Source organism: Felis catus, chromosome E1 (genome assembly GCF_018350175.1).
Source record: "Felis catus isolate Fca126 chromosome E1, F.catus_Fca126_mat1.0, whole genome shotgun sequence".
NCBI classification, from domain to species: domain Eukaryota; kingdom Metazoa; phylum Chordata; class Mammalia; order Carnivora; family Felidae; genus Felis; species Felis catus.
The window spans coordinates 14,044,808-14,071,731 of record NC_058381.1 but is presented as its reverse complement, the minus strand read 5'-3'; the positions used below and the strand labels follow the sequence as shown (position 1 = coordinate 14,071,731).

At 48.6% G+C, this 26,924-nt stretch overlaps 1 protein-coding gene across 11 annotated transcripts in view; it reads left to right on the top strand.

The window, feature by feature from the left end:
• Positions 1 to 26,924, top strand: part of RAP1GAP2 (RAP1 GTPase activating protein 2) — a 225,421-nt gene that overhangs the window by 140,764 nt on the left and 57,733 nt on the right. For 9 of the 11 annotated variants that reach the window (XM_023244673.2, XM_019817338.3, XM_045045366.1 and 6 more), the window contains one exon: positions 22,284 to 22,319. In XM_023244673.2, coding sequence (XP_023100441.1) covers positions 22,284 to 22,319 — 36 coding nt within the window. Of the gene's footprint in view, positions 1 to 7,590; positions 7,633 to 14,046; positions 14,305 to 22,283; positions 22,320 to 26,924 lie in introns of those variants that run through there. The other 2 variants (XM_045045370.1, XM_023244674.2) reach the window with 2 other exon arrangements.

Sequence of the window (26,924 nt, the reverse complement as noted above, 5' to 3'; positions counted from 1 at the left end):
GTTCCCTGCGTGGCCCGCTCATCTGCTGTGTCAGTCCTGCCCTGCGTGCAGCCTCCGTGTGAGGTCTGGAAGGTGGCACTAGCCCTCTGAGCCAGGTGCCCACACTGCTTCCAGCGTATCCACTGGCTACACAGATCTTTTGGTAGAAAAGGAATTGGATTGTGAGAAGAAGGCTGAGGTCTTCGACTTGGTCCTCCTTCACTCTGCGTGTCGTGCCTCCTTTGTTGCCTGCTTTTGAGGAGGGGACCACTGGGCAGGCAAATTAGAAACAGCAACAGATACAACTGTTTATTGCAGGAGGGCGTGTGCAGCTGGCTAATGGTCCTCACCTTGGGGGCCCACAAACCCCAGAGGACCAAGCCTGTGTGTGTTTGCATGAGTGAGTGTGTACCGTGTGTGTGTGTGTGTGTGTGTGTGTGTGTGTGTGTGTGTGTTGGGGGGTGGGTGTATGGCGGATGTGAACATTTGGGTTGTTCTTTGTTGTAGTTCCTTTGTTTGGGGTGTCTGTGTGGGAGGTGGATGCTGCAGGACCCCATGTGGGTGTGGTGTCTTTGTAGCCCGCTGCTGCCCCCCAGCCGGGACAGCTGGGCCTGAGGTGGGCAGCCCAACGGCCCCGCCCCAATCTTACAAGGGCCTGCATTTGCCCCAGTACCCGTTCATCAGCCTCAGCTGGCAAAAGCAGGCGGGACAATCGTGTAACTTGACATATGGTTTATGGGAAAGAGCTGTTCAGTGTCAACGTCCCCACGTGGCTGTGTGTGTATAATTAGGCTGTTGGAGCTCGGGGGCTGTTCGAGTCGCTCGGGACCGAAGCATTTATTTAGGTAATCATTAATTGGAAGATGGGGAAGGGAAAGAACATGCAATTTGCAGATGTCCCCTTCCTGCAGGTTAGCCTGAAACGAAACCCTCAGCAAGGAGGGGGGTGGAGCCCCCCAGACTTCCTTCTGCCTTCTCCCTCCAGGGAGGAGACAGTTGGGCCTTTTAGGGGCCACCAGGGCTGAGGTGGGATGACTCAGATGGCATCTCTCAGGCATACTGGGAGCATGAGCCCCCAAAGTTACCCATCTCCTATGACTTCTTTTCTGATACTGCCCTTCGCTTAGCCAAACCCAGCGGCACAAACACATGTATTGATTTATTCCGTTTTCAGTCCAGTGCATCTGATGAGAACCTGCTCTGTGCTAGGCAAGGGACTGACTTCAGCTAAATCCCAGGGATCTGTTGCCCTGGATGGAGGGCAGTGTTAACAGGAAGAGCCTGGATAATTGCAATTCTGACTTAGATAATCTCTAAACCTCGCTCTTGCCCCTTAGTAACAGTGCTGGTGTGGGCATGGGGGGTGGAGAGCTTCTTTTTCCTTCTTGGTCTCAGAGTAGCGGTTGTACAGCAGCTGGAAGCACCTCCCAGGGACGAGGGCTCTGGGAGCAGCCAGGTGCCTCTGGGGTGACCGCTTGGCCCCAGTGGCGGGGAGGGCGGCTCCTGTATACTCTGAGTGAGAGTGGAAACTGAGGCACAGAGCTAGGAGAGGCCTGTTGAGAAGGCTGGTTGGTGTGTGGTATATGTCGTGGTGGACGGTGCCTCCTACTTTAGAAATGGTGTGAAGTTGGTGTCCCTCAACTCGGTCTTGCCTCAAGCTTCAGAGTGACTTAGGGAGTGAGACCAGGAGGAGTCTTTATTTTGGAGATAAGTGAGCTGAGCTCTGGTCACAGCCAAGAGACCGGCGGGATGAGGACACTCTCCCTGGTGGTAGCTGGGTGTGTTCATGGTTCCCCGAGGTAGCGCTAGCCTGCCAGGAGGGCAGGGACACTCCCACGGGAGGGCAGGGGACAGCTCCTGAGATAAGCGAAGGGGAGCAGGGTCTGCTGGGGAGGGCGCAGGTCCCGTGTCGCGGCTGGGCTGGCTTCTCTCTGAATGGGTGAGCCCAGTGGCAGCCTCTGCAGCCTCTCCTTTCTGGCAGGTACAGGTCAAGGCCAGGACCGGGGGAGGCTGCCCACTGGCACCAGGTCAGGAGTGCCTGGTTCTTAAAACTTACTCAGTGGAGGGCGAGGGGGAGAGGCAGGGTACAGAAGGCTTCCGCCGTCCTCTCTACAAACCCAGAGTCCAGGTGTGCTGGACAGCACGGCTGCAGTTTCTGCTCTCAGAGAGCCAGCAGGAAAGTGGGCAGGAGGGAGAGGGGAGAGAGGGAGAGGGGAGAGAGGGAGAGGGGAAGGAAGCTTACGGGGAGAGGGTGAGCTGGAAGGTGCCCTGGTTTGTGCAGGTACCTTGCCTGGGGAACAAAGACCACCAAAGAGTGATGGGGGTGGGGGGAGCCACGTCTCTGACTCCCAGCCAGACACCCACCCACCCACCAGTGGCAATTAGGAGAGAGAAATGCCACGGAGCTCAGGACACTTTGCATTTCAGGGACAAGAAGACTTGGGGGGAAGCAGAGGTTTTCCTGGAGGCCAACGCTGCCCTTTGCTCCCACCCTCTCAGCCTCAGGGCTGCTATATTTCCTATTCCTCAGGATAGACAGAAACAGAGGGCCACAGTGTGGCCACCGGTGAGACCACAGCCAGGCTGACTCCCTCACTTTCCTGCGTGTAGGCTGCTGCCTGACAGCCCGGCTCACCCTTTGCAGGCCTATAACTTGATAACCCGATGAGATTTACACAGCTGTTTGCCCAGTCCCCCACTGGGAGCCTTGGACCTGAACCTGAGCCCACCTTTGTTCGGAAGCCTCAGAGTTTCAGGCCGCAGACTAGACCGGCACCCCTAAGGCTGGCTTGGAGAGCCTCTACTGTGTAGACTTCACAATTCCTTAACCAGTGCAGGCCTGGGAACAAGAGCCATGCCCTTGTTCCAAGGTAGGGACATCTTGGAAGCAGGAGCCTCAGTTGTTTCCTGGAAAATTGGCCTGGATTGCCCCAAGGCAGTGCCCCTTGCAAACACCCACAGGGCCTCCCCGCCTTGGTTGTAACCACTGATGGTGTTCATCATCCACTGTACATCCTGCTTATACTTTAGCTGGGACAGTGCTTTACAGTTTATGAAGCATTTTCTTGAACGCTTCTGGTTCTCACAACTACCCCGGAAGGGAAGAATTCTTTCCCCGACTTCATAGATGAGAAAATTGAATTTTAGAGAGGTACACGTAGCACTCCCCTTAGCCAGCTGGTAAGACACTAACTTGAGGCTTGTGATTTCAAGTTTAGTATTCTTTCTGCTACCCCAAGAAATAATTACTGAGTACAAATAATTACTGTGCAGCTACTACTGTATTTCATCGCTTCTAAGATACACTCCCCCACAAACCCCCCATTTCACGTCTGTGAAACCAGGCTGCATCTCACTACCAACGCATGCCAGAGTTTGTGGCCGGTGGCGTTTTTGCTTTGTTAGTGATACATAAAATAATGTGTATCTTACAATGGAGGTCATTTTTGGGTTTGATGAAATCTGGTGTATATAGACATAGCTTCTGCCTGCCAGGAGTTTTTAATTGAGAGGAAAGATCAGCCAGTCACCTAGCCATTAGGAGGAAACAGGATATGGTATGTACCCAAATCAAGTCAAGTGCTATGGGAATTCTGGCTGAGGGCTTTCAGAAAGATTTTAGGGAAGGACAGGTGGGATTTGGACCCCGAGCCTTCTGCTGCGTGTATACCCACCAGCTGATCCCAACAATGCCCCCGGGCCCTGTTAGAGTGCTGGTTCAGAACTTGGACTCTGGAGGCTGACTGTATTTGTCTCGCCGATGCTGGCTGTTGACCTAGTTATTTCTTCTCTCAGCCTCAGTTTCCACACATGTAGAGTGGGGATAATAATAGTGACGGCCTCCGAGGTGGTCATGAGGATTGGAGTCCAGGACCTGGCACATAAAACAAGAGCCCCGTAAATGTCACCTGCTCCCCTCACGAAGGTAGTCTATAAACTTGACAGATTCAGAGTTGGCAGATGTTGTTGATCAGTTGCTGTCCTTGTGTTAGGCGCATGTACGTTTGTCATCTCATTTCATCAGAAGCACCCGGGAAGGTGGGGATCATCATTCCAGTTTTACAAATGAAGAAAATGGGGCTCAAGGTCACATAGCTGGCCAGTGGCTATGCTAGGATTTGGATGCTGGTCTGTCTGACTCCCACTCTGGTGCTGTTTCTCTGGGACCACAGCTGCTATTGAAAAATTCCAGGTAGGGAAGGAAACTGCTGGTCCAGGTGAACTTGCTACAGGCAGGATATTTCGTAATCAAATTATTACCATTGGACATCCTTTAAAAATTTTTTAAAAATGTTTATTTATTTTGAGAGAGAGAGAGAGAGACAGAGAGACAGAGAGACAGAGAGAATGAGTGGGGGAGTTGCACAGAGAGAGGGGGAGACAAAGAATCTGAAGCAGGCTCCAGGCTCTGAGCTTTCAGCACAGAGCCCGATGTGGGCTTGAACCCACGAACCATGAGATCATGACCTGAACTGAAGTTGGAAGCTTAACTGACTGAGCCACCTAGGTGCCCCCGTTGGGCATCCTTAATAGTGGATTTTCTGGTGTAGAAGGAAGAGAGGTCCCATTTCAAAGATACAGGAGGCTAATATGACAGAGGGGAGTTTTGCTCAGACCTTAATCTCCACCCGCCCCCCCCCCCCCAACCTTCCTGTGGTCAGTGGGTAGTTTTGTTCCACCAGCATGGCTGTTTGTCTCCCTGGCCTCGTTCCTTCTTCTGTGCTTTGCTGTCCTCAGGACTCATTGTCTCGGCCCTGCCTGTCCCTCTGGAGAGGCCACCAGGGTGTGGTGCTGTTGCCACCGCTGCTCATGATCCTGCCAGGCGCTGTGGGCCTTCTTGCCCACAGCCTCTTTCCTGCCCTCTCGAATTTAGCAAAGGCAGACACCTTTCCCCCCACCCTTTCCCCTTCTTCCTCTCCATTCTCTCCCACCTTATCCCCTCTTTCACCTGGTACACTTGGCTCTGCTCCTCACAGGCTGTGTGACCCTAAGCAGGTCAGTTAACCTCTCTGAGCTTCATTTTCCACCTCCTCCCCAACTAGATTATCGTAAGGGAAGATTATCAAATGGGAGGTAGTGGGAACGAATCCTAGGCCTGGATCTTGACTCCTGCTCTACCACTGCATCCTTAGGTTCAGGACTTGATTTTCTTGTATCGCTGTGGTCTTACTGCGAAATGGGGAGAGTAACTCCTTTCTGGAAAGTCCTTCCTTGTAGCATAGCTGTTGCCCACTCCTCTGTGCATCCATGCAGGCATTGGCTTATCCCCATTACTGCCCCTCTTTTATTGGGTTGTGATTATTTACTTAGGTGATTCTCTTAGTCACTAGATGGAACTCAGTTCTTTTATTTGATTATTCATTCAGCAAGTATTTGTTGAGCACCTGTGTGCCAGGTGCTGAGATTACAGATGAATTCGGTGGGTGGGGGGGTGATGGCGACAAACAAATTAAAATACAGAGCAAGAAGTGATTCCATAGGGTATATGCAGGATGCTGTGGGTGTACCATCTGGGGGAGGGGTAGAAGCCAGGAAGGCTTCCTAGAAGAGGTAATTTGTAAGCTAAGGCTTCAAGGGCAAGTAGGAGTCAACCAAATAGAGGGGAGCAGGTAAGAGAAGGGACTGAGGCTGATCTTCACTGGGTGCCCTGCCTGAAGCCAGTGCTTGGCTCAGAGGGGATCAGTTAGTTCCCTGTCTCCTTCCTCACTGCTGCTGCCTCTGAATGCATTCCTGTGCAGAGGCAGGGGATTGGACCACGAGGCTCCCTGGGCGCTGGGGTGCTGTGGCAGGGGGGTTGCAGAAGTATTCTGGGGAGGGTGTCCTGGGGAGCTGGCCTGCAGGAGTGGGTGTGGTAGGGCGGGGTGAGGGCTCAGCTAAATGACTCATTGGCTCGAGCAGGAATGCAGATGAGCCGGAAGCAGGTGCAGGAGGGAGCAGGGAGGATGTTGAAGAGGCAGGAGCCTTACTCTGGGTACCTTTCCCCAGGGGCAGGGAGACTGGTTATCTATCAAAGTCTTAAGAGTTGGAAGGGACATTGGCAGCCTTCTCTGCATCCAGGGCTCTCCCTAGCTCATGCCTCCTACAACTGTGTGCACATCCTAGAACTCTGCCCTTCTCCCCCCACCCCTTATGACTTCCAGTGTCACTTCAAGCCCCCAGGGATGGACCCATGCCAAGGCCTTCTCTGACCTCAATTGAGCTGTGCCCTCCTCCAGCCCCTGGGGACATTTCCTGAAGCTCAAGCAGGAGCATGGTGGGGCTGGGCTGGGGAAAGGAGATGGGTCTTGTGCCTGGTGGTGGGCTGGGTCAGGGGAGGGAAGGCAGGGACCAGATCAGCTTCTTGGGTGGGGCTGAGCAGGTGCTGGGGTACTTTTCATGCTATCACCTAAAAGGCTGAAGGTCTCTGTGTTTCGTCCTCCATGGGACAGAGTATATACACCCCAATCCTGTTCTAAAACACCTTGCCAAGTGGGTCAGATCTGTCCATTTTACAGATATGGACACTAAGGCTCAGAAGGTGAGTGACAGCTTATAGCAGCAGAGCCACGAGTTAGGACCTTGTCTGCCACACACCAAGTCCGGAGCTACCCCACACCACACCGCCTTCTTTGGAGGGATTAAAAAAATTCATTCTTCTCCTTCTGAGCCAGGGACATTGCTTTCTGCCCAAAGCTGGAATGGGACCGGGGGTTGTGGGTGGATATTAAATGTAATACGTTTATTAGTATTAGAAAGAGACTCTGAGACCCAGGTGAGCCCTGGGCTGAGCTCCGGGGCCTGGCTCCTCGCTCCCCACACTTGCGTTCTTATTAATGGCACAGCACTCTGGCGCCTCTGGGCCCTGAGCTGTGGAGGCCAAGTGTATCTGTCCAAGCCATTTGCTTTATTTGTTTTTAATTTTTCTTATGGGATAACCGTAGGTCATGAGGACTGCTCTCTTTTTGAAAGCACATTAAAATTTTTGTTTTTTAACCGAAGAAATGCATGTAATGATTCTAAAAAAAACAAACAAACCAACCAACCCCTCAGGCTCTTCTTGAAAGAAAGCAGTTTGCTGTGCTTCTGCCCTCCTCGTACAAGCCCCATCTGGAAAGGAGCCACTTGCTTTTTCAGGTGTGGCTTCAAACCTTTGAGTAGGACGACGTTTCAGGGTCTGTGGGGTTCACGAGAATGCCTTTAAAGTCGCAGACACCTGCTGTCTTTCTTTTACTTTGTTCTTACTCTCCTTATATATAGGGCTTCCCAGTTCACAGATGAGAACATTGAGGCCCCGTGCATGGGGGGGTCCTGCCTTCCATCCCCCAGGCCCCCAAGTGGGCCTCCTCTTACAACCTGCTGGCAGGATGCATCCCTTGGGAGGCACCCCTTGCTCTTATGACACATGACCACCAGCCCTGGGTTCCCGGGAAAACGGCACTGGCAGAGGAGGGGTCAAAGGTCAGGGCTAGCCAATGTGGAATAACAGCTCCGGGCGGACACCCAAATCCTGCAGTTCCTTGTTTGATCTTAAGGAAGTTGTCCAACGTCAGCAGCCCAGCTGCTGGGGTTGTGGCAGCAACAGCTACAGTGGTGCTCAGGCAGACAGACAGGGCCCCTCCAACTTGCAGGGGAAGGCACGGGTAGAAGATGATGGATTTCTTGAAGAATCTTTTGGTGAGTGTCCCAGGCTGTGGAGGAGTGCCTGGCCAGGCCCTGCTGCCCGAGCAGCCGGACCCCCTTCTCCTTTTGCCTGGCAGGGAGCCCCTGGTGGCTCTTGGCCTACCATGGGGCATGGAAGCCACCTGTCACTCAGGGGAAGGAGGGACAAAGATCAGGGACAGTGGGGACTATGTGTGTGGAGGGGGTTGTGGGAGGCCGCGGGACAGAGTTGGGGACAAGAGCCTTTCCTCCCTGGCCTGGAGATCTGAGATGGGGTCCCGGCAGGGGACCGGGCGGGACTCATCTCTGTGCAAGTCTGACAAGGCTCGTTGGCGCTGTGCCGGAGCCTGAGGGGCCCCACGGCCGGCTGCAGGTGGGGTGCCCAGGTGAGGGAGGGAGGAGGGACTCTCTTGCTGGGCTTCTGCCTGGCTGTGCACACTCGGAGCTGGCCAGGCCTGCCCTGTAGGTCCAGCCCCCTCTCCCCTTCGTGCTGTGGTGCCCCGGATGGCCCTGGCACGGGCTCTGCGTCCTGTCACGGAGCCCCTGAGCCGTGCAGTCAGTGTGCACTAGGTAGTGGCGTGTGTGCAATGTTCCTGGCTGGCGTGAGGAGTCAAGGTCCTCTCCTGCCAAAGCCAGATTGTCCTTGAAGGCTCCGTGGATCCCTTGTTTCTGCTGTGCCAGGACCTTTGTACCGTCCTAGGGAACATGGGGGTCCTAGATTGACTGAGTGAGAGCGGGACTGCTGGGCTCTTCCTCACTCACAGATCTGTCTGCTGTGGGCTGGAGTGGGCCGTGTTACCCTCCTTTCTCTAGGAGAGCTGAGGGTGACAGTTTAGGGATGAGTGTGGGCAGTGACAGGACACTTGTTTGGGGGTAAGGCTAAGGCGTCCCCCAAGTCTGAGGCCGTGCCACTGCTAGCTCCAGGATGGGGTGAGCCTGGTGACCCTGTTACTAAACAGAAACGGCCTGAACCCCCTGCACCTTGGCAGGGGTGTGGAGTGGTATGTTGGAGTTTTTAAGTTTACTTATTTTGAGAGAGAGAGAGAGAGAGAGAGAGAGAGAGAGAGAGAGAGAGAGAATCCCAAGCAGGCTTCACTCTGTCAGCACAGAGCGGAATGTGGGGTTTGGTCTCATGAACCGTGAGATCATGACCTGAGCCCAAACCAAGAGTTGACAATTGACTGAGCCACCCAGGCACCCCTATTGGAGGGTTTTAAGCTGGGGACCAGTGTCGTCTGCTTTATCTTTCAGAAAGACCATGTGGCTATCACATGGGGTGTTGATTAGGGAGGCTCTGGTGTGGAGGCCGCTGCATGGTCCTGCTGAGGGACAGTGAGACCTGGTGGAGGCAGGGTGGATGCGGAGAAGTGCTCAGACTTGGGATGTATTTTGACAGTGGACTTGCAGTCAGATTGGGGGTGAGGGTTGAGGGATAAAGAATCCAGTGATGACCCTGGAGATTTGTCCTGAGCTTCAGGATGGGTGGAGGAAGGCTTTCGAGGAAGAACATTAACAGGGGTTCCGTTGGGGCTTGTGAAGTCTGAGATGCCCGTCAGACATGTGCGTGAGATGTGGAGTTGGCAAACCCAGAAAGATCTGGACTTGAATCTGGGTTCTGCCTTTACTGGGTGTTTACTCTGGGCAGGTCGCTTAACCGCTCTGACCCTCCCACCCTCTCACCCACTCCCTGGGCACTTGTGAGGCTTCTGTCGTGGCATTTGTGAAGTGCTTGGTTCAGTGCCTGGTGCATCATGGGTGCCCAACAGAGGACACCTTGGGGCTTGCTAAAATTTTGCCTACATCATCCCATTTTCCAGCTCAGGGACATTCCTATTGGCTTCCTATTGTACAGGGCAGAGCTTGGAACTTATGTCTTGTGGGCTGATTTGGCCAAATCAGAGTTAATACCTGTATTCCTCAAACTATTCCAAAAAGTAGAAGAGGAAGGAAAGCTTCCAAATACATTGTACAAGGCCAGCATTATCCTGATGCCAAGACCAGCCAGAGACACCACAAGAAATCCATAGGCCAGTACCCCCGGTAAACATAGATTCAAAAATCCTCAGCAAAATATTAGCAAACTGCATACAGCAATACATTAAAAAGATCATTCGCCGCAATCAAGTGGGATTTCTTCTGGAGATGCAAGGATAGTTCAATAATCGCAAATCAGTCAGTGTGATAAACCACATCAACAAAAAGAAGGATAAAAATCCCTCAACATAATAGAGAAATATGAAAACCCACAGCTGACATCATGCTCAGTAGTGGAAAACTGAGAGGTTTTCCTTTACAACCAGGAATAAGACAAGGATGTCCTATCTTGACACTTTTATTTGACATAGTACTGAAATTCTAGCCATAGCAATCAGACAAAAAAAAAAAAAAGTATACAAAGTGGTAAAGAAGTTAAATTGTCACTATTTGCAGATGCCATATTATACAAAGAAAATTCTAAAGACTCCACCAAAAAACTACTAGAAGTAATAAATGAATTCAGTAAAGTCACAGGATACAAAATTAATACCCAGAAATTGATAGCGTTTCTATAGTCTAATAACAAAGTAGCAGAGAATTTAAGTAAACAATCCCATTTACAATTGAACCAAAAGAATGAAATACCTAGGAATAAACTTAACCAAGGAGGTGAAAGTCCTCCAAAAACTATAAAACATTGGTGAAAGAAATTAAAGATGACACAAACAAATGGAAAGATATTCCATGCTTATGGATTGGAAGAATTAATATTGTTAAGATGTCCTTATTACCCAAAGGAATCTGCAGATTAAATTCAATCCCTACCAAAATACCAACGACATTCTTCACAAAGCTAGAACAAATAATTCTAAAATTTGTATGCAACCACAAAAGACTCCAAATAGCCAAAGCAATCTTGAAAAAGAAGAATGTAACTAGAGGTATCACAATTCCAGATTTCAAGATATACTACAGAGCTGTAGTAATCAAAACAGTATGGTACTGGCACAAAAAATAGACACATAGATCAATGGAAGAGAAGAGAGTCCAGAAATAAACCCACACTTACATGGTCAATTAATCTATGATAAAGGAGGCAAGAATACACAATGGAGAAAAGACTGTCTCTTTAATAGTGTTGGGAAAATTGGACAGCTATATGTAAAAGAATGAAACTGGACCACTTTCTTACAGAATACACAAAAATAAACTCAAAATGGATTAAAGACCTACTGTGAGACCTGCAACCATAAAAAGCCTAGAAGAGTACACGGGCAGTAATTTCTCTGACGTTGACCATAGCAACATTTTTCTAGACCTGTCTCCTATGGCAAGGGAAGCAAAAGCAAAAATAAGCTATTGGGATGACATCAAAATAAAAAATCTTTTGCACAGCAAAGGAAACCATCAACAAAACAGAAAGACAGTTTAGTGAATGAGAGAAGATAATTTTCAAATGATATATCTGATAAGGGGTTAATATCCAAAAGAACTTACACAACTCAACACCAAAAATTAAAAAAACCCACCCAGTGGTTCAGTCAGTTGAGTGTCTGGCTCTTGATTTCAGTTCAGGTCATGATCCCAGGGTTGTGGGATCGAACCCCATGTCTGGCCTGTGCTGAGCGTGGAGCTTGCTCGGGATTCTCTCTCCCTGTCCCTCTCCCCTAGTCATGCTTCCCCCACCCCAGCCTCTCAAATAAAAAAACAAACAGACAAACAAACAAACCACTCATATCCAACAGTCTGGTTAAAAAACAGGCAGAGAACCTGAACAGATATTTCTCCAGAGAACATATACAGATGGTCAGCAGACACATGAAAAGATGCTCAACTTCACTCATCATCAGGAAGATGCAAATTAAAACCACAATGAGATGTCACTTTACACATGCCAGAATGGCTAGAAATATTAAGTGTTGGCAAGGATGTGGGGAAAGATGAATCCTCATATACTGGTAGTGTGAATGTAAATTGGTGAGGCCACTGTGGAAAACAGTGGAAGTTCCTCAAAAAATTAAAAATAGAATTACCACATGATCCAGTAAATCCACTATGAAGAAGAATACAAAAACACTAATTTGAAAAGATACATGCACCCCTGTGTTTATTGCCACATTAGTTACAATATAGCCAAGATGTGAAAACGGCATGTCTGTTAACAAATGGATAAGGAAGATGTGGTATATATGTATTCAGTGGAATATCATGTAGCCATAAGGATGAGATTGTGCCATTTGAGACAACATGGATGGACCTAGAGGGTATTGTGCTAAGTGAAATGTCAGACTGAGAAAGACAAATACAGATGATTTTACTCATAAGTGGAATCTGAAAAATCCCAAATGAGTAAACAAAGGACAGAATCGGACTAATGAATACATAGAGCAGACTAATGGTTGCCATCAGTTTTGGGAGGGGTTTGGAGGACTGGGCAAAATGGGTGAAGGGGAGTGGGAGATACAGGCTTCTAGTTGTGGAATGAGTAACTCATGGGGATAAAGGACAACAGCATAAAGAATACAGTCAGTGACATTGTAGTAATAGTGAGGTATCAGGACAGGTGGTAGCTACTCTTGTTGGTGAACATAGCAAAATGTGCAAACTAGTCAAATCACTGTGGTACACCTGAAACTAATATAACTCAATTGTACTACACAAAAAAATGTTTTGGCAGAATGTTTTCCCTTGAGTTTCCAGATCAGCTGTAGGATCAGCTTTTCAATTTCTACAAAGAATCCAAGTGGGATTCTCATAGAGGTTGCATTCTAGATTGCTTTGGGTAGTATTGCTATTTTAAGAATATTATCTTCCAACCCATGAGCAAGGGATGTCGTACCATTTATTTATGTCTTTTTAAATTTCTTTCATCACTGTTTTGTAGTTTTCAGGGTACAAATATTTCACCCCCTTGGTAAAATTATAGTAGATTTTTTTTAAACGTTTATTTATTTTTGAGACAGAGAGAGACAGAGTATGAACGGGGGAGGGTCAGAGAGAGGAGACACAGAATCTGAAACAGGCTCCAGGCTCTGAGCTGTCAGCACAGAGCCTGACACGGGGCTCGAACTCACGAACCGCAACATCATGACCTGAGCCGAAGTCGGACGCTTAACCGACTGAGCCACCCAGGCGTCCCTATAGTAGATTTTTAAAAATGCTATTGTAAATGGAATGGTTTTCTTAATTTTCTTTTCAGATTTCTCAATGCTCATATATAAAAACAACTGAATTTTGTTTGTTGAGCTTGTAACAAACGGTTTTAAGTGTCCTTTATTAGCTTTAGTAACGTGTGTGTGTGTGTGTGTGTGTGTGTGTGTGTGTGTGTGTGTGTCTATTCTTTGGATTTTTCCATATTGGTTCATGTCATCTATAAATGGAGATTGTTTTATTTCTTCCTTTCCAATTTGGATGCCTTTTATTTCTTTCTCTTACCTAATTGCTTTGGCTAGAATTTTTAGTACACTGAATAGTAGTGGTGAGAGTGGGTATCCTTATTTGGTTCCTGGTCTTATGGATAAGTTTTCAGTATGCTTTCAGTGTCATTGAGCATGACTTGGGTTTATAAAAAAAAAAAAGTCCTTTATCATATTGAGGAAGTTTCTTTCTATTTTTAGTTTTCTGAGTATTTTTATTATTGGGTTTTGTCAAGTGCTCTTTCTGTATTAGTTGAGATGATCATGTGTCCCTCCCCCCCTCCCCCCATTCTATTAATATGATGTATTACATTGATTTTCTTATGTTGGACCAACCTTGCATTCCTGGGATAAATCCCATGTGGTCATGGCATATGGCACGCTGTTCAATTTGGTTTGCTACTGTTTTGTTGAGGATTTTTGCGTCTGTATCCAGCAGGGATACTGGTCTGTAGTTTCCTACCCTTGTAGTTACTTTGTATGGTTTTGATAATGAGTTAGGAAGTGTTCCCTCCTCTTATATATTCTGGAAGAGTTTATGAAGGATTGGTGGTAATTCTTCTACTTCCTCCTCCTCCCCTTCCTCCCCACTTCTCCCCCATCCTCCCCCTCCCCCTCCTTTTTTTTTTTTTTTTTTTTTTAAGTAGGCTCTAAGCCCAGCATGGAGCCCAGGTGGTAATTCTTCTTGAAATGTTTGTTGGAATTTACCATGTTGCCATCTGATCCTGGACTTTTCTTTTTGGGAAGTTTTTTGATTATTGAATCAATCTTTTCACTTAGCCCTTCACTCTTAGGCTACTTGCTTGGTACCTGTAGTCATTTGCATTTTCGAATCCTTGGAGATTTAAATAGAATTCTGCCTAATTTTTAAGACGTTCCGTAAGAACCCAGCCATCTTCCCATTCTTCCTGATGCTGTTCCACCTCTGCTCTGGCCAGGTTGGTCCCTGTCACACATCACCTTCATTAAGTACAATGAATTCCACAAGTTAGTGGTTCTCAGTGTGGTCTCTAGACCAGGAGTATCAGTATCACCTGGCAACTTGTTATAAATGGAGCTTTTCTGGCCAGGAATTAGAAGCTTGTGGGGGGAGGTGGCTCAAAACCTGTTTTTCAACAAGCCCTTCAGGCAATTGTGTTGCATCGCGGTTGTCATAGTAAATAAAGACCCCTGGAGGCTCCTGGCCCAAGATGACACAGCTGAAGTAGTGTCTCCAGGCGCCAGCAGCCGAGGAGCTGTGCCCAATGTGAATTGGTGGGATTGGAGCCCAAAGAAGGGAAAGAGGAGCAAGAAGGTAGGATAAGAGAGAAGGGGAGGGAGGCTTGCATGGAGCACTCCCTGTGCCTGGATGCAACTTACTGGAGGTGCCAGTTGGGGGTAGGGTTGGCTGTCCAGGATGAGGGGTACAGTCTGTGGCCAAAGAGCAGACAGTACTTACTGGCATCAGCACTGGCCTCTTTAGCCCAGACTCCTAAGCCGAAGACTCAGCCTCCACCGCCTGCTTCGTTCTTGGCTTGCTTGACAGAGTAATCAGTCTCTCATTCAGCACGTGTTCCTGGAGCATCTCCTATGTGCCAGGCAATTCTAGGCCCAAGGACATAGCAGTGAACGAAATCAAGGGCCTGCCTATGAGGATCTCCTATTCTAGCGAACCTACCCTTTGTCTTCTTGTGGGGAACATCCCCAGCGTTTTCCGCAGGCTTTGGCAGCTAGGCTGGTGGCCAGCTGGCTCCCTCACTCTGCCCGCGCTGTGGAGGGGGACCTCTAGGCCAGCAGCAGAGTTAGAGCAGTGAGACTTGCGCTCTGGCTAGGCAGCCATGGGACATATCCTGTCTGGCTCCCCATGGGGAGTGTGCTCTGTGTTCCTTAGCTCTCCCAACCTTCCAAAAATCTCTTTACAAAACTCTCCGGAAATCCTTTTCTTTTGCAGTGTCTTCCTTGCCTATGGGGACAAGAAGCTTGCTCTGTTTCCCTCTTCCCCCAGCACCACCCAGCCCATGTCTCTCCATCCCATTTTCCTGGGAGCACCTTCTCCTCCATCCTTGTCTTGTTTCCATGTCTCTTGTTGCCGTCGACACACCTTTGCCTCTTTGGTGTGTCCTAGATTCAGATAGGCAGGGACAAGGAGACAGTTGCTACCGTGCACGAGCGTGTTGTGTTGGGTGCTCTGCCAGGCTCTGCAGACTGGCTCATGTTACCCCACTGCAGCCCCACTCCCAGGCGCAGGTGCTCAGACGACACCGTCCTGTGCTGTGAGCAGCGGGCGTGTGGTACCTCCTGGGCAGGGGTTGTAGAAAGGCCGTTCACATGTAAACACATCCTGTCTCCAGGAGGGGAAGAAAGGAGCTCAGAGCTAGGGCAGGTTGCCTAGCAGGGACCCTATGGGCAGCAGGTGGGTGGCAGTGAGTGTCCCTTCTCCAAGTAGGGTCGGGGGGAGGATGAGGGAGAGGGGGCAGTGCTGGTGGAGACCTCCCCAGCTGAGACATAGCAAGAAGGAAAGAACAGGTGGCTGCTTGTCTGCAGGGAAAGGCCGCATCCAGAGGTAGGGCTGCTGTGGACCAGATGGAGGTAGGGCGCAGGGCGGCGAGATGGAGGTCTGTGGCCTCCCACACTGTGCTCCTTCATGGCTGCTTCTCCGTTGCCTGGGCAGGGGCTGACACCCAAGTGAACAAGGAGGGGCGTCTGGAGGGTTTCTTGAGGCTGACCTTGCAGGTTCTGTTCTCTTCTGCTCCTGCTGCCTTAGACCTCCTCCTGCGTTCACCCCCAAGGACTCGCTTTGCCCTTCTAGAGGAAGGCCTGACGTTTTCTATATTGGGAGGTGGAGAGGACAGGGGTGGAATCCAAACAAAAGCCTGGGGCCCAGTCTGTGACTTCCTTGGTTGAGCACTGGCTCTCTGGGATTATCTCATGGCTTACTTGACTGGCTGTTAAAGGGGAGCCCAAGGGGACACGCTGGCTGTGGCTGGGATTTGGGTGGCAACCGTTGTTGCTAATAATAAATGGGACAGCTGAGCGGATGCTATTGATGAGGAGGCTGAATTACATTTCTCTGTGACAATCCAATGCTGGCTTCCTGATGGAGGGGGAATTCCCTTCCTGAGGATGCCTCGGGCGGGACTTCAGTCTGTCTTGAAGGGCCTACGGGACAGTGCTAGTGAGTCAGTAAGCATTTATTGAGTGCGTTCTGTGTGCTCTTGGCTGTGTGACGCAATCTCAGGGGTGTGGACGGCGGTAGGTGTGAGTGGCCGGAGCTGCTGTTCCGGGCTGGCCTGAGTCACCCTGCTTCTGGGTGGAAAAAGAGACTTGCTCTTTGCCATGGCTGGACTGTCCCATAGGAAAGTTCAATGAGTCACCGAGAAGTGGGGCCGACACAGCTGAGGCCAAGTTGCCACTGTTCTCTGCTCTTGGGCGCTGTCCACGCAGGAGTCGCTGCCCAGTGCATTACTCAGGCCCGAGGCCGGATCTCAGCCCTCAGCCTCCCATCTGTGCCAGCCCCAGCATCCTCACTTGGGAAACGCAAACCCGTTTTTAACAGTAATCTAAACACACTGCCTCTGGGAAGACTGATAAAGCTGTGTTCTAAATCCGGAACTGTCCTAAAGCTTCCAGACCATCTCTCAAAAGGACACAACTCACTTCCAGAGCAAGCTTTCTTTTTAATTTTTTTTCTATGTTTGTTTATTTTTGAGAGACACAGAGAGACTGTGAGCGGGGAAGGGTAGAGAGAGAGAGGGAGACACAGAATCCGAAGCAGGCTCCAGGCTCTGAGCTGTCAGCACAGAGCCCGATGCAGGGCTTGAATCTACAAACCGTGAGATCATGACCTGGGCCGAAGTTGGATGCTTAAACAAGGCTTAACCGACTGAGCCAGCAGGCGCCCCCCCAGAGCAAGCTTTCTAAGTAGTAAATAGCAACTACCAGCAGGAACTGCGTGCTCGCCTCGGACCAGGCCCCGTCTGGTACTTCCTGTCCACGTTCTCACTTCGCCCTCATGTGAGCCTTGAAAGGCCTGTCTGCCTTGTTGATCGACTCACTGTTCGTTGAGCACACATCATGCTTCTTCATCTATCCACCTCTGTCCACACAGTAACCACTGCCTGTAATGGCCTCTTCCCCTCCCTAGCAAAGTGATTTCAAAGTGATTTCTGTTTATCCTTTAAGGTCTAGTGGGATCCCGCTTCTCGCCAGAAGCCTTCCTTGATGGGGTGGTGTTAAAATGTGTCCACACATTTTTTGATACTTCCCTCCTCAAGAGGTGGAAGCTAATTCCCGCCCCCCCCCCCCCAACCTTGAGTGTGAGCTGGTTGTGTGGTTGTGGGCACTCGCATCCAATGAATAGGACAAGGGGGAAGGGATGGTGCGCAGTTTCACAGACGAGGTCGTAAGAGGTGCTGTAGCTTTGCCTCTCAGATCACTCACTCTGGGGGGAGTCAGCTGCAGTATTTTGAGGACATTCAAGCAGCCTCTGGAGAGGTGTGTGTGATGGAGGATGGGGCCTCCTGGCAGCAGCTTTGTGAGCAGATCCCTCAGCCCCAACCAGGTCTTCAGGTGATGCAGCCCCCGTTCATGTCCTGACTGTAGCCACCTGAGGAACTCTGAGCTGGAACCGTACAATGAAACCACTTCTGCATTCCTGAGCCAAAGAAATTTAGAGTCACTAAGTTTTGGAGTCATTTGTCACACAGGAGTAGAGAACTCATACACTTGACCTTCCAGCCAGAAGTGCTTCATGCCTCCTCTGAACCGCTGTGACACTGGTCATCTGTAACAATGCTGAGCAGCTTTGTCTAATAATTGAGACGAAATACCCTGGAGTCCTCGCCTGGCACTTGCAGTATCTAGTCCGTGCCTTGCAGGTGCTTAATCATTTGGGGTTAACAGATCAGACAATACAAGGGCATTGTCTAAGAACACACAAATACGTATTTTTCCCCCACAAAAGATCTTTTGATTGCCACTTTTCATGGATAACAGAGAGTAAACTGGATAGGAGGGTCATTTGGGAGAGCCTCAGTCTGTAATCCACAGAGCCACGGTCAGAGCTGGGAAGGAATTGGCCCAAATCCAGGGGCTTTCTGTGGACACCAAAGGCAGTGTACTTGTGTCCCTGGATACCCGGTAATGAAGACGAGAGAAGGGCCTGGGGTTAGGGCTGAGGGAAGCAAAGAAAGGAATGCCAGAGCTTCTGCTGTGTGTCGAAGCCTTAAAAACTATTGCTGGGTAACAAGTTACTCCAAAAATAATTTATAGTTGCTACAGATAATTTAAAAAATACTGAAAAGAAAAAAGGAAAAAAAATATCCTTAACCTGTAACTTATTTTGACATTTATCCTTCAAGTTAGTATTTTTTGTCTGGATGAGTGATGTGTGTATGCACATCAGACCTATCTATCTGTATCGATACCTACATACCTATGCATATCTATGTATTTTATACCTGTATATTGATATCTTTATGTGTATATCATATAGGGGATACACACACACAAATAGGTTTTTTATATCTAATTGAAAAAAAATGGGATCACCTAAATTCCATTTGTCTCACTTAGCAGTGCATCTTGAATCTTTTATTAAAATGTTCTTTTATTTTGGAGACTGCGAGTGGAGGAGAGGGGCAGAAATATGATTTGCAAATATTTCTCCTATTTTGTGAGGTTGTCTTTTCACTTGAGAGTGTCTGTTGAAGTACAAAAGTTTTTAATTTCGGTGAAATTAAATCTAAATTATTGTTTTTTGTTTTTGCTGCTTATGCTTTGGGTGTCATATCTAAGAATCCATTCCATATGCAGTGTCACAAAGACTTACTCCTATGTTTTCTTCTTCTAAGAGTTTTATTTATTTTATTTACACATTTTTTTAAATGTTTACTTTTGAGACAGAGAGAGACAGAGAGCATGAGTGGGGGAGGGGCAGAGAGAGAGAGAGGGAGACACAGAATCTGAAGCAGGCTCCAGGCTCTGAGCTGTTAGCACAGAGCCAGACGCGGGGCTTGAACTCATGCACCGTGAGATCGTGACATGAGCCAAAGTTAGACACTCAACTGACTGAGCCAACCCATATGTTCCTTCTTCTAAGAGTTTTATAATTTTAGCTCTTAGATCTAGGTTGTTGATTCATTTTCAGTTCATTTCAGTAGATGGTGTGATCTAAGGGTCCAACCTCATTCTTTTGCGCATGGCTATCTAGTTTTCCCAACATGATTTGTTGAAAAGACCCCGTTGAATAGTCTTGGCACCCTTGTTGAAGACCAATTGCCATAGATCTATGGATTTGTTTCTGAACTGTAACTTTCATTCCATGGACCTATAGGCCTATCCTGTGTCACTACCACACTGTCTTGATTGTTTTGCTTTGCAGTAAGTTTGAAATTGGGAAGTATGAGTCCTCCAACTTTGTTCTTTTGGCCGTTCTGGGCCCCTTGAATTTCAGTGTCAATTTTAGGATTACTTTTTAATTTCTACAAAGGATTCAGCTAGGATTTTGATAGAGATTGCGTTGGATCTGTAGATCAGTTTGGAGGGTGTAGATCTCCTAATCATACCAACCCTTCTAGTTGTGATCATGGGATTTATCTCCATTTGTTTATAACTTCTTTAATTTCTGTCATCAATGTCTTGTGCTTTTCAGAGTATACGTTTTTCATTTATTTTGTTAAATCTACATGTAAGTATTTTATTCTCTTTGATGCTATTAAAATTGGAATTCTTAATTTTCTTTTCATTGTCCATCGATAGTATATAGCAAAACAATTTTTTTTTGTAGGTTGATCTTGTGTCTTGCATCCTGAACTCATTTATTGTATTATTTTTAGTAAGTTTTGCTTAGTGAATTCCTTATTTCTCTGTATAAGATTATGTGAATAGAGAGAGTTTCAGTTCTTCCTTTCCAGTTCGGATGCCTTTTATATAGTTTTTTTGTTTTGTTTTGTTTTTTTTTCTTTTGCTCAACTGTTCGGGCTAGAATATCTAACACAATGATCAACAGAAATGATGACAGTGGATATTCTGGTCTTATACCTTCTTTTATGGACAAAGTATCTAGTTTCCCATTATTAAGAATATTATTACCTGTGATTTTTTTTTTTTTTTTTTTTTGAAAACGCCCTTTATCATGTTGAGGAATTTCCCTTCTATCTAGTTTGGGGTGTGTGTGTGTGTGTGTGTGTGTGTGTGTGTGTGTGTGTATGTGTTTAATTTTACTCAAGAAAGGGTTTTGAATTTTGTCAAATGCTTTCTTTAGTCTTTGAGTTGATAATACGGTTTTTGTTTTTATTCCTCTGGTTTTTATATTCATTGATTTTTGGATGTTAAACCAACTTTGCATGACTGTAATAAGTCCCACCCAGTCATGGTGTATAATTCTTTTTAGAAGGTGCCGGATTCAGTTTGCTAATATTTTTGAGAATTTTTGTGTCTATATCCATGAACTATATTGGTCTGTAGTTTTCTTGTGATGACTTTGGTTTTGGTGTCGGGGTAATACTAGTCTTTTAGAATAAGTTGGCAAGTTTTCCCTTTCCTATTTTAAGAGTTTCTGAGGAATTAGTATTACTTCTTCTCTAAGGCAGGATTTACAGCTGAAGCCATCTGGACCTGGGCTTTTCTTTGTGTAGCTTTTTGATTAGTAATTCAATTTCTTTATTTATGAAATATATATATATATATATTTAGATTTGCCGTTTCTTTGAGTCAGTTTCAGTAGTTTGTGTATTGCTTGGAATTGTCCATTTCATCCAAGTTATTTAACGTATCGACACCTATTTGTGGTATTTGAACGTAGCTCATCGTAACCCAAACAGTGGTGCGGTGAACATTCATCCTCGTGTTCCCATGGAAGTGTGTTCACAGCCCAGATTCTTAGAAGAGGAATTGCTGGGTCAGAAGTCTGTGCGTGCAAATGTTGATGGTTTCTGCCCTTTCGTCCTCTTCCTGCTCATCTTTCTCCCCTTGTTGATTTATATAAATTCTTTCTGTCCAGGAATCTTGGTCTCCTGAAAGTTGGAGCTAAGAAGGATGCACAGAATCAGTGGGGAGGATAGGTTTGGGAGTTGTGTGTTTGACAGCTCCTTCTGGTCAGGGGTGCTGATGTGCTGAAACTTGTCATCCACTCTGTATATTCACAGGTGGGGTTTCCAGACCCTTAAGCCCAAACTGCTGGTGGGTCAGAGACTCTTGCCTCTGACAGGCCAGCTTTGGTCTGGGACAGGTCATTTGAAGCCAGGTGACTCCTCAAGCGTTCTTCCCGCGGTGGTTCTCTCTGGGAATTCTGAGGGCCGGGGGGCTCCTGGTGATTCTGGCCCATTGGTGCCTGTGGAGGAAGGGAGGGATGCCCTACCTCTGCGTAAAGGAGTGACAAGATATCCTCGTTTTTCATTATCACTGCTTTTCTTTTCTTTTCTTTTTTCTTTTCTTTTCTTTCCCGTTCATCTGAGGACTATGTTCAGGGTGCTCATTAACTCACGGCTTGCCAGTGCCCCGATGTGGGCAGTGATGTTGTGACCAGACAGTGTAGCTGTTTCTATGGAGGGGAAGCTGCTGAGAGCTCTCTGCATGCATTTTGTTAGGGCAGAGCTTTTAGCCACTCACCCCCCCCCGCCCCCCTTTTCCACTTCCTGTTTCTCCTTTTTGCCTTTACCTGGAATTTACAAAGGCTGGCACCAAAGTGGGTTAAAGATTTGGATTTACATAGTTCGAGATTAAAAAAAAAATCTCTCCAGGTCCCTGGAGGCTGCAGTTCAGTCGTTTTCAGGCTTTGCTCACAAGCTCCAGGGTCCCAAAGAGGTGCTCTGGGGGCAGGGGACAGGGGCAGGCACATTTGGAGCTCAAGCCCCCATGGCTGCCCTGGCCAGGGTCCCTGGAGGGCTCTGTTGCTACTAAAGTTGGAAAGCTACTTGTGTTGGACTCCTTGGCCTCACTGTTGGGTTGAAAATACTCCAAACATGACTCCTTCTGGAGGCTTCATCCTGGGGCTGACAGGTGCTTTAGGGAACTTGGCTTTTCCCAGGGGCCCTATAGACTCCTCTCTCTTGACAGAGACTGAGCGGCTGCTCTCCCCAGGGCCATTCGCCAGCCTGCGCATGTTTCGTTTTTTCTTTTGTTGTATGGGGCATTCTGGCCCTCCAGCCCTGCAAAGGCAAAATCAAATTACCTTCTCTCTTGATCCAAATGACTCTCATCCCCTGGGAAGCCCTGGGCTAAGTTTGCAGACAGTTGGTAAGGAGGCTTTCTCAGCAGACCTCCTGACTGATGTATCTTCTTTGTGTCTTTCAGTCTGCGGAGTTCTTTGAGATGCTGGAGAAAATGCAGGTGAGCTTCGCCAGAGTGGGGTAGCTGAACCATGGGTGGCGGGCGTGCTGTAGTGACCTTGGGGGATACGACACCAGGCAGAACTTGGGAGCCTTGGAGGGAAGGGAAGAGAAGAAGAGAGAACTCATAGCCTGAACTACCTAAGGCCATTTTCATGCTGAGCAGCAGGAGGATTCTGGGAAGCTCCTGCCTGAAGGAAAAAAACAGAAAAATCTCCTCCGGTAGAGCAGATGCAATACACAACCTCACAGATGTGGAGAGGGCTTGAAAGGGTCCGTTGTTCCTGGGATGGGTTGGGAAGAAAGTCAGAAAAAGAAAGCCCTTTCCTAGGGGCGCATCTTGAGTCTGGGAGGCAGAGCTTCGGGTGAGAGACCCACCCGAGGTCAAACCCTGCACCTAACACTTGCTAGTACAAGTTCCTTCCTTTTTCTGAGCCTTCCGGCTCCTGTTTTCTATCTGTTCACAGCACTGTTTTCACCTCCCTCTGACACCAAATGTGTGGTTGTTTCCCCCCCACCGAACAATTCTGTGACACCAGCTTGGTGTCCTGCAGTTCAGCTCCATTCCGACACTGTCTCCCAGAGAGAGCGTCAGATCCCACAGGGTATGGTCTCTGCCCCGGAAGCCTGCCCCCTGCCCGCTTCAGATGCCGGCCACGAGTCTGTTGTCACCCGTGCTTCTGACCAACAGGCTATGAATTTGAGGGTCCCATGATTCCCTGCTCAGGTTCTATTCATTTGCTAGAGTGGCTCAGAGAACTCAGAACAGTTTACTTACTAGATTATCAATTGATTATAAAGGGATATAACTCAGGAACAGCCCGATGGAAGAGTTGTGGAGGGCAAGGTATGTGGGAAGGCCGGGAAGAGCTTCTGTGTCCTCTGGATGTATCACTCTCCCAGCGCGGCCATGTACTCACCAACCCGGAAGCTCCCTGAACCCATCATTTGGGTTTTTTATAGAGGCTTTATTACTTAGGCATGATCGATTAAACCATTGGCCACTGGAGATTGATTCAGCCTCCAGCCCCTCTCCCCTCCCGCGAGGTTGGGGAGGTGGGACTGAAGGTTTGGAGCCTCTAGTGGTGGTTGGTTCCCCTGGCAACCAGCTCCATCCTTAGGGGTGTCCCAAAAGTCAACCTCATTAACAAACTTATAAATAACCTTCTTGCTTTCACCTTTATGGCTCTGGAGCTGTTTCAGGAACCAAGGACAAAAGACCAAATATTGTAGCAAAAGATGCTCCTGAATGCTCCCATTGCTCTCGTCACTTACGAGATTCAACAGGCTGTAGGAGTTCTGTGCCAGGAATGGGTGAAGACCAGAATATTTGTTGTTATAAATCATGCCGCAGCCCTTATAAATAATAATAGAAATACCCACGCACACAGTTGTTGGGATGAAATGAAATAATGTATGTAAATACTTGATAAGCATTGCATAAAAATCAGTGTTCAAAATGGATTTGGGGGGCACTTTATAATTATTCCTCACCAAGGGGCCAGGGCTCACAGGTAAGAACTGGTGCCCTGGGGGGTTTGGGGGGACGTCCAGAAGGCTTAACTGATATGGGTGGGAAGAAGACGCTGACAATAGCACATGTATTTAAAAATTAAAAAAAAATTTTTTTAATGTTTATTTTTGAGAGACAGAGAGAGCGTGAACAGAGCATGAACAGGGAAGGGGCAGAGAAAGAGGGAGACACAGAATCAGAAACAGGATCCAGGCTCTGAGCTGTCAGCACAGAGCCTGATGTGGGGCTCGAACCCACGAACCACAAGATCATGACCTGAGCCTAAGTAGGTCGCTTAACTGACTGAGTCACTCTGGGGCCCCTAAAATTAAAAAAAAGTTTATTTTTGAGAGCCAGCACTAGTGGGGGAGGGGCAGGGAGGGCAACAGAGCATCCAAAGAGGGCTCTGTGCTGACAGCAAAGCGTCTGATGTGGGGCTTAGAACTCACAAACGAGCCATGAGATCATGACCTGAGCCGCAGTCAGATGCTTAACCAACTGAGCCACCCAAGCGCCCCGGTAGCACATGTGTTTTAAGCACTTTTCTCGGCTCAGACAGTAACAAGTCTTAGCTCATTTCTTCCTGAAAAGTCCGCAGGAAGCAGCTGTATTATTATCATTATCTTCTTTTCACAGGTGGGAAAACTGAGGCACAGAGATCTTACTTAAAGCACTCAAGGGTTGTGGGTAGTAAGTAGCTTCAGAGTCAGAAGGCTTAGCCATTATGTTATGATGCTTTCTACCCTGAGTAGATGCTACAGGTTCAGGGAAAGATTCCATGGTAATGGTGTGGAAGCTCTGGAGGAGAGGCAGTTAGGGTGCCACTGCGGTCCTGTGATGCAGGTGGAGACACTGCTCACAGGAAAGCCAGGTCTCCCTAATGATTGATGGGGGAGGGGAGGGACCATTTGAGGGAGAAGTATTGTAGTGGTTGTGTCATTATCACCCAGAAGTTACTAAGATCCTCCAGCAGTGTGTGGACTGCAGACCGATTTTACATACATTTAGGGACTTACAGTCGGGTTGTGGAAACAGGGGTGGCATGTGCCTTGGCAGCGAGGGGTGGGAGACCGTGCGCAGCTACGTGCTCTGCTGCCTGGCGTAAAGCTGGGATTTTCACCGGAGCCCATGAGATCCTGGCACTCTGGGAAGCTGTCAGGGGATTTGCAGCTCCCCCTGCCTTCTCTTCGTTTGGTCCCACAATCCATCTATCCATCCCTCACCCCCAGCTGGAGACCCCCGCCTCCCCTGCAAAGGGCTCTCCCAGTACATAATTCAGCCCTACTTAACTGGCCTCCTGCTGGTCTGCCTTCTCTGTGTCCAGGCTGCTGGGCTTGACTTCTCAACTAGACTGGGACCCTCCTGAGGGCAGGGGTTTGGTTTTTATGCTCTGTACGTTTGTGGCAGCAGACACCCGAGGGCTTGCCTGTTCCATCTCCGTTGAGATGGCCAGGGGCTGAAATCCAACTGCCTGGGGTTTAGGTCCCTGCCCGCTGGGCCCCGGCCTCCAAGGGGCCCACACTTTCCAGCTCTTCTGTATGTACAAAACTCATAGATGGGGAAATAGTGGGAGCGAAGCAGGTGGCGTGGTGTGGCCAGATCCTGTCCTTGGGCGTGGGCCACCTCTTTTCACGCTGTGGTTGTGGAGACTGACTTTCAGAGCAGTCAGTGCCCAGGGCACTCTGCGAGTCATGGAGAGCTGGAACTCAGATCTGGGACTCCTGACCTCCCCTCCACCCCCCCGCCATCCCCTGACAGTGGAGGAATTGGAAGAAGGGCACAATCCCTATGAAGCAACCGAGACTGAGGTCCGTTTTGTCCTGGGTTCAAGTTTTAACCCTGGCACTGTGTAGCTGAGTGTCCTTGGTCAAGTCACTCTACCTGTCTGATCCTTGATTTCTTCATGGTGAGGAAAAAGGGGGGTTAATGATAATACTGATTGCAAAGGCAGATCCATGGAAAGGAGAGGAGAGGGCCCAGAGCTGGGGGATGGCTCTGTGTCATCGGGGAGGGGAGGAGTGGGGAGGAGGTTTGCTTTCCTGCCCAGGGGCTGTTCCCAGGTAGGGGTGACTAATGCAGGACAAACAAAACAAACTTCTGACATCACCCCCCTCCCCATCTGCCCAGTTTGCCTCCCTGGACAGGGTCTGCAGGGCCACCCAGGTGGTTTTCTCCCTGTGTGGGGAGAGGAGCACCTGTCCGGTGGGAGGGGTCCTCCCACACCCTCCTGAGCAATGCTGCAGGGTGACTCAGCCCAGAGAAGTCCGGAGAAGCCGAAGTCTAAATCCAGCCAGTGAGCGGGAGCCCTGGGCTCCAAGGCCTATGGGATATGATTGTGCGCTTAGACAGACAGCCTGGCTTCAAATCCAGGCCCTGCCACTCAGTAGCTGTGCAACAGCAGAAGCAGCCGCCTCTCTGTGCCTCAGTTTCCCTTTGGTATAAAGATGCTGAGGGCTTCAAAGGAGACAACCGTGGGAGGGCGCGCTGAGGAAGCTTAAAATCCCCATGCATTATGTTATGATTAGGATGGTCTTCTCTCCAGAGGGGACCTGTTTGTCCTAGTTATCCCACCTTCTCATTCCCTTACTCAATTTATTCAAACAGTCTAATTTAACTATGTGCTCCTGTCTTGAAAAAACCCAGTGAAGTCAGATCTGGACCATAGGACCACAGGACAAGGCACTGCTTCCCAGAAATGAATGAGCGCCAGGCCCCCTGCCTGTCACCTGTGGGTCTGGCCCCCAAGGAGGGAGGGCAGCTGTGGGGGCACCAGGTCCAGAGTGCCGGCTTTGACACCATTCGGACGTGGGTTCCCATCCTTGCCCCGTACCTACTGGTCCTAAGAGCCTGGCAGAGAGATTTCAGTGCCGGCATGATATTGCTCCCTGGGAATGATGGTAATAATTATCTGTAGCCAAACCAGTCACTCTTTCAAGGGCTTAACCAACATCATCAACATTTAACCTTTACCACACTGGTAGCTGCTATTACCGTTTGGGTTCTACAGAAGGGAGCACTGTGCCACAGAGGTTTTGTGACTTGCCCAAGGTCCTAAGGGGCAGTGTTGGGATTTGAACCCTGGTGATCTAGCTC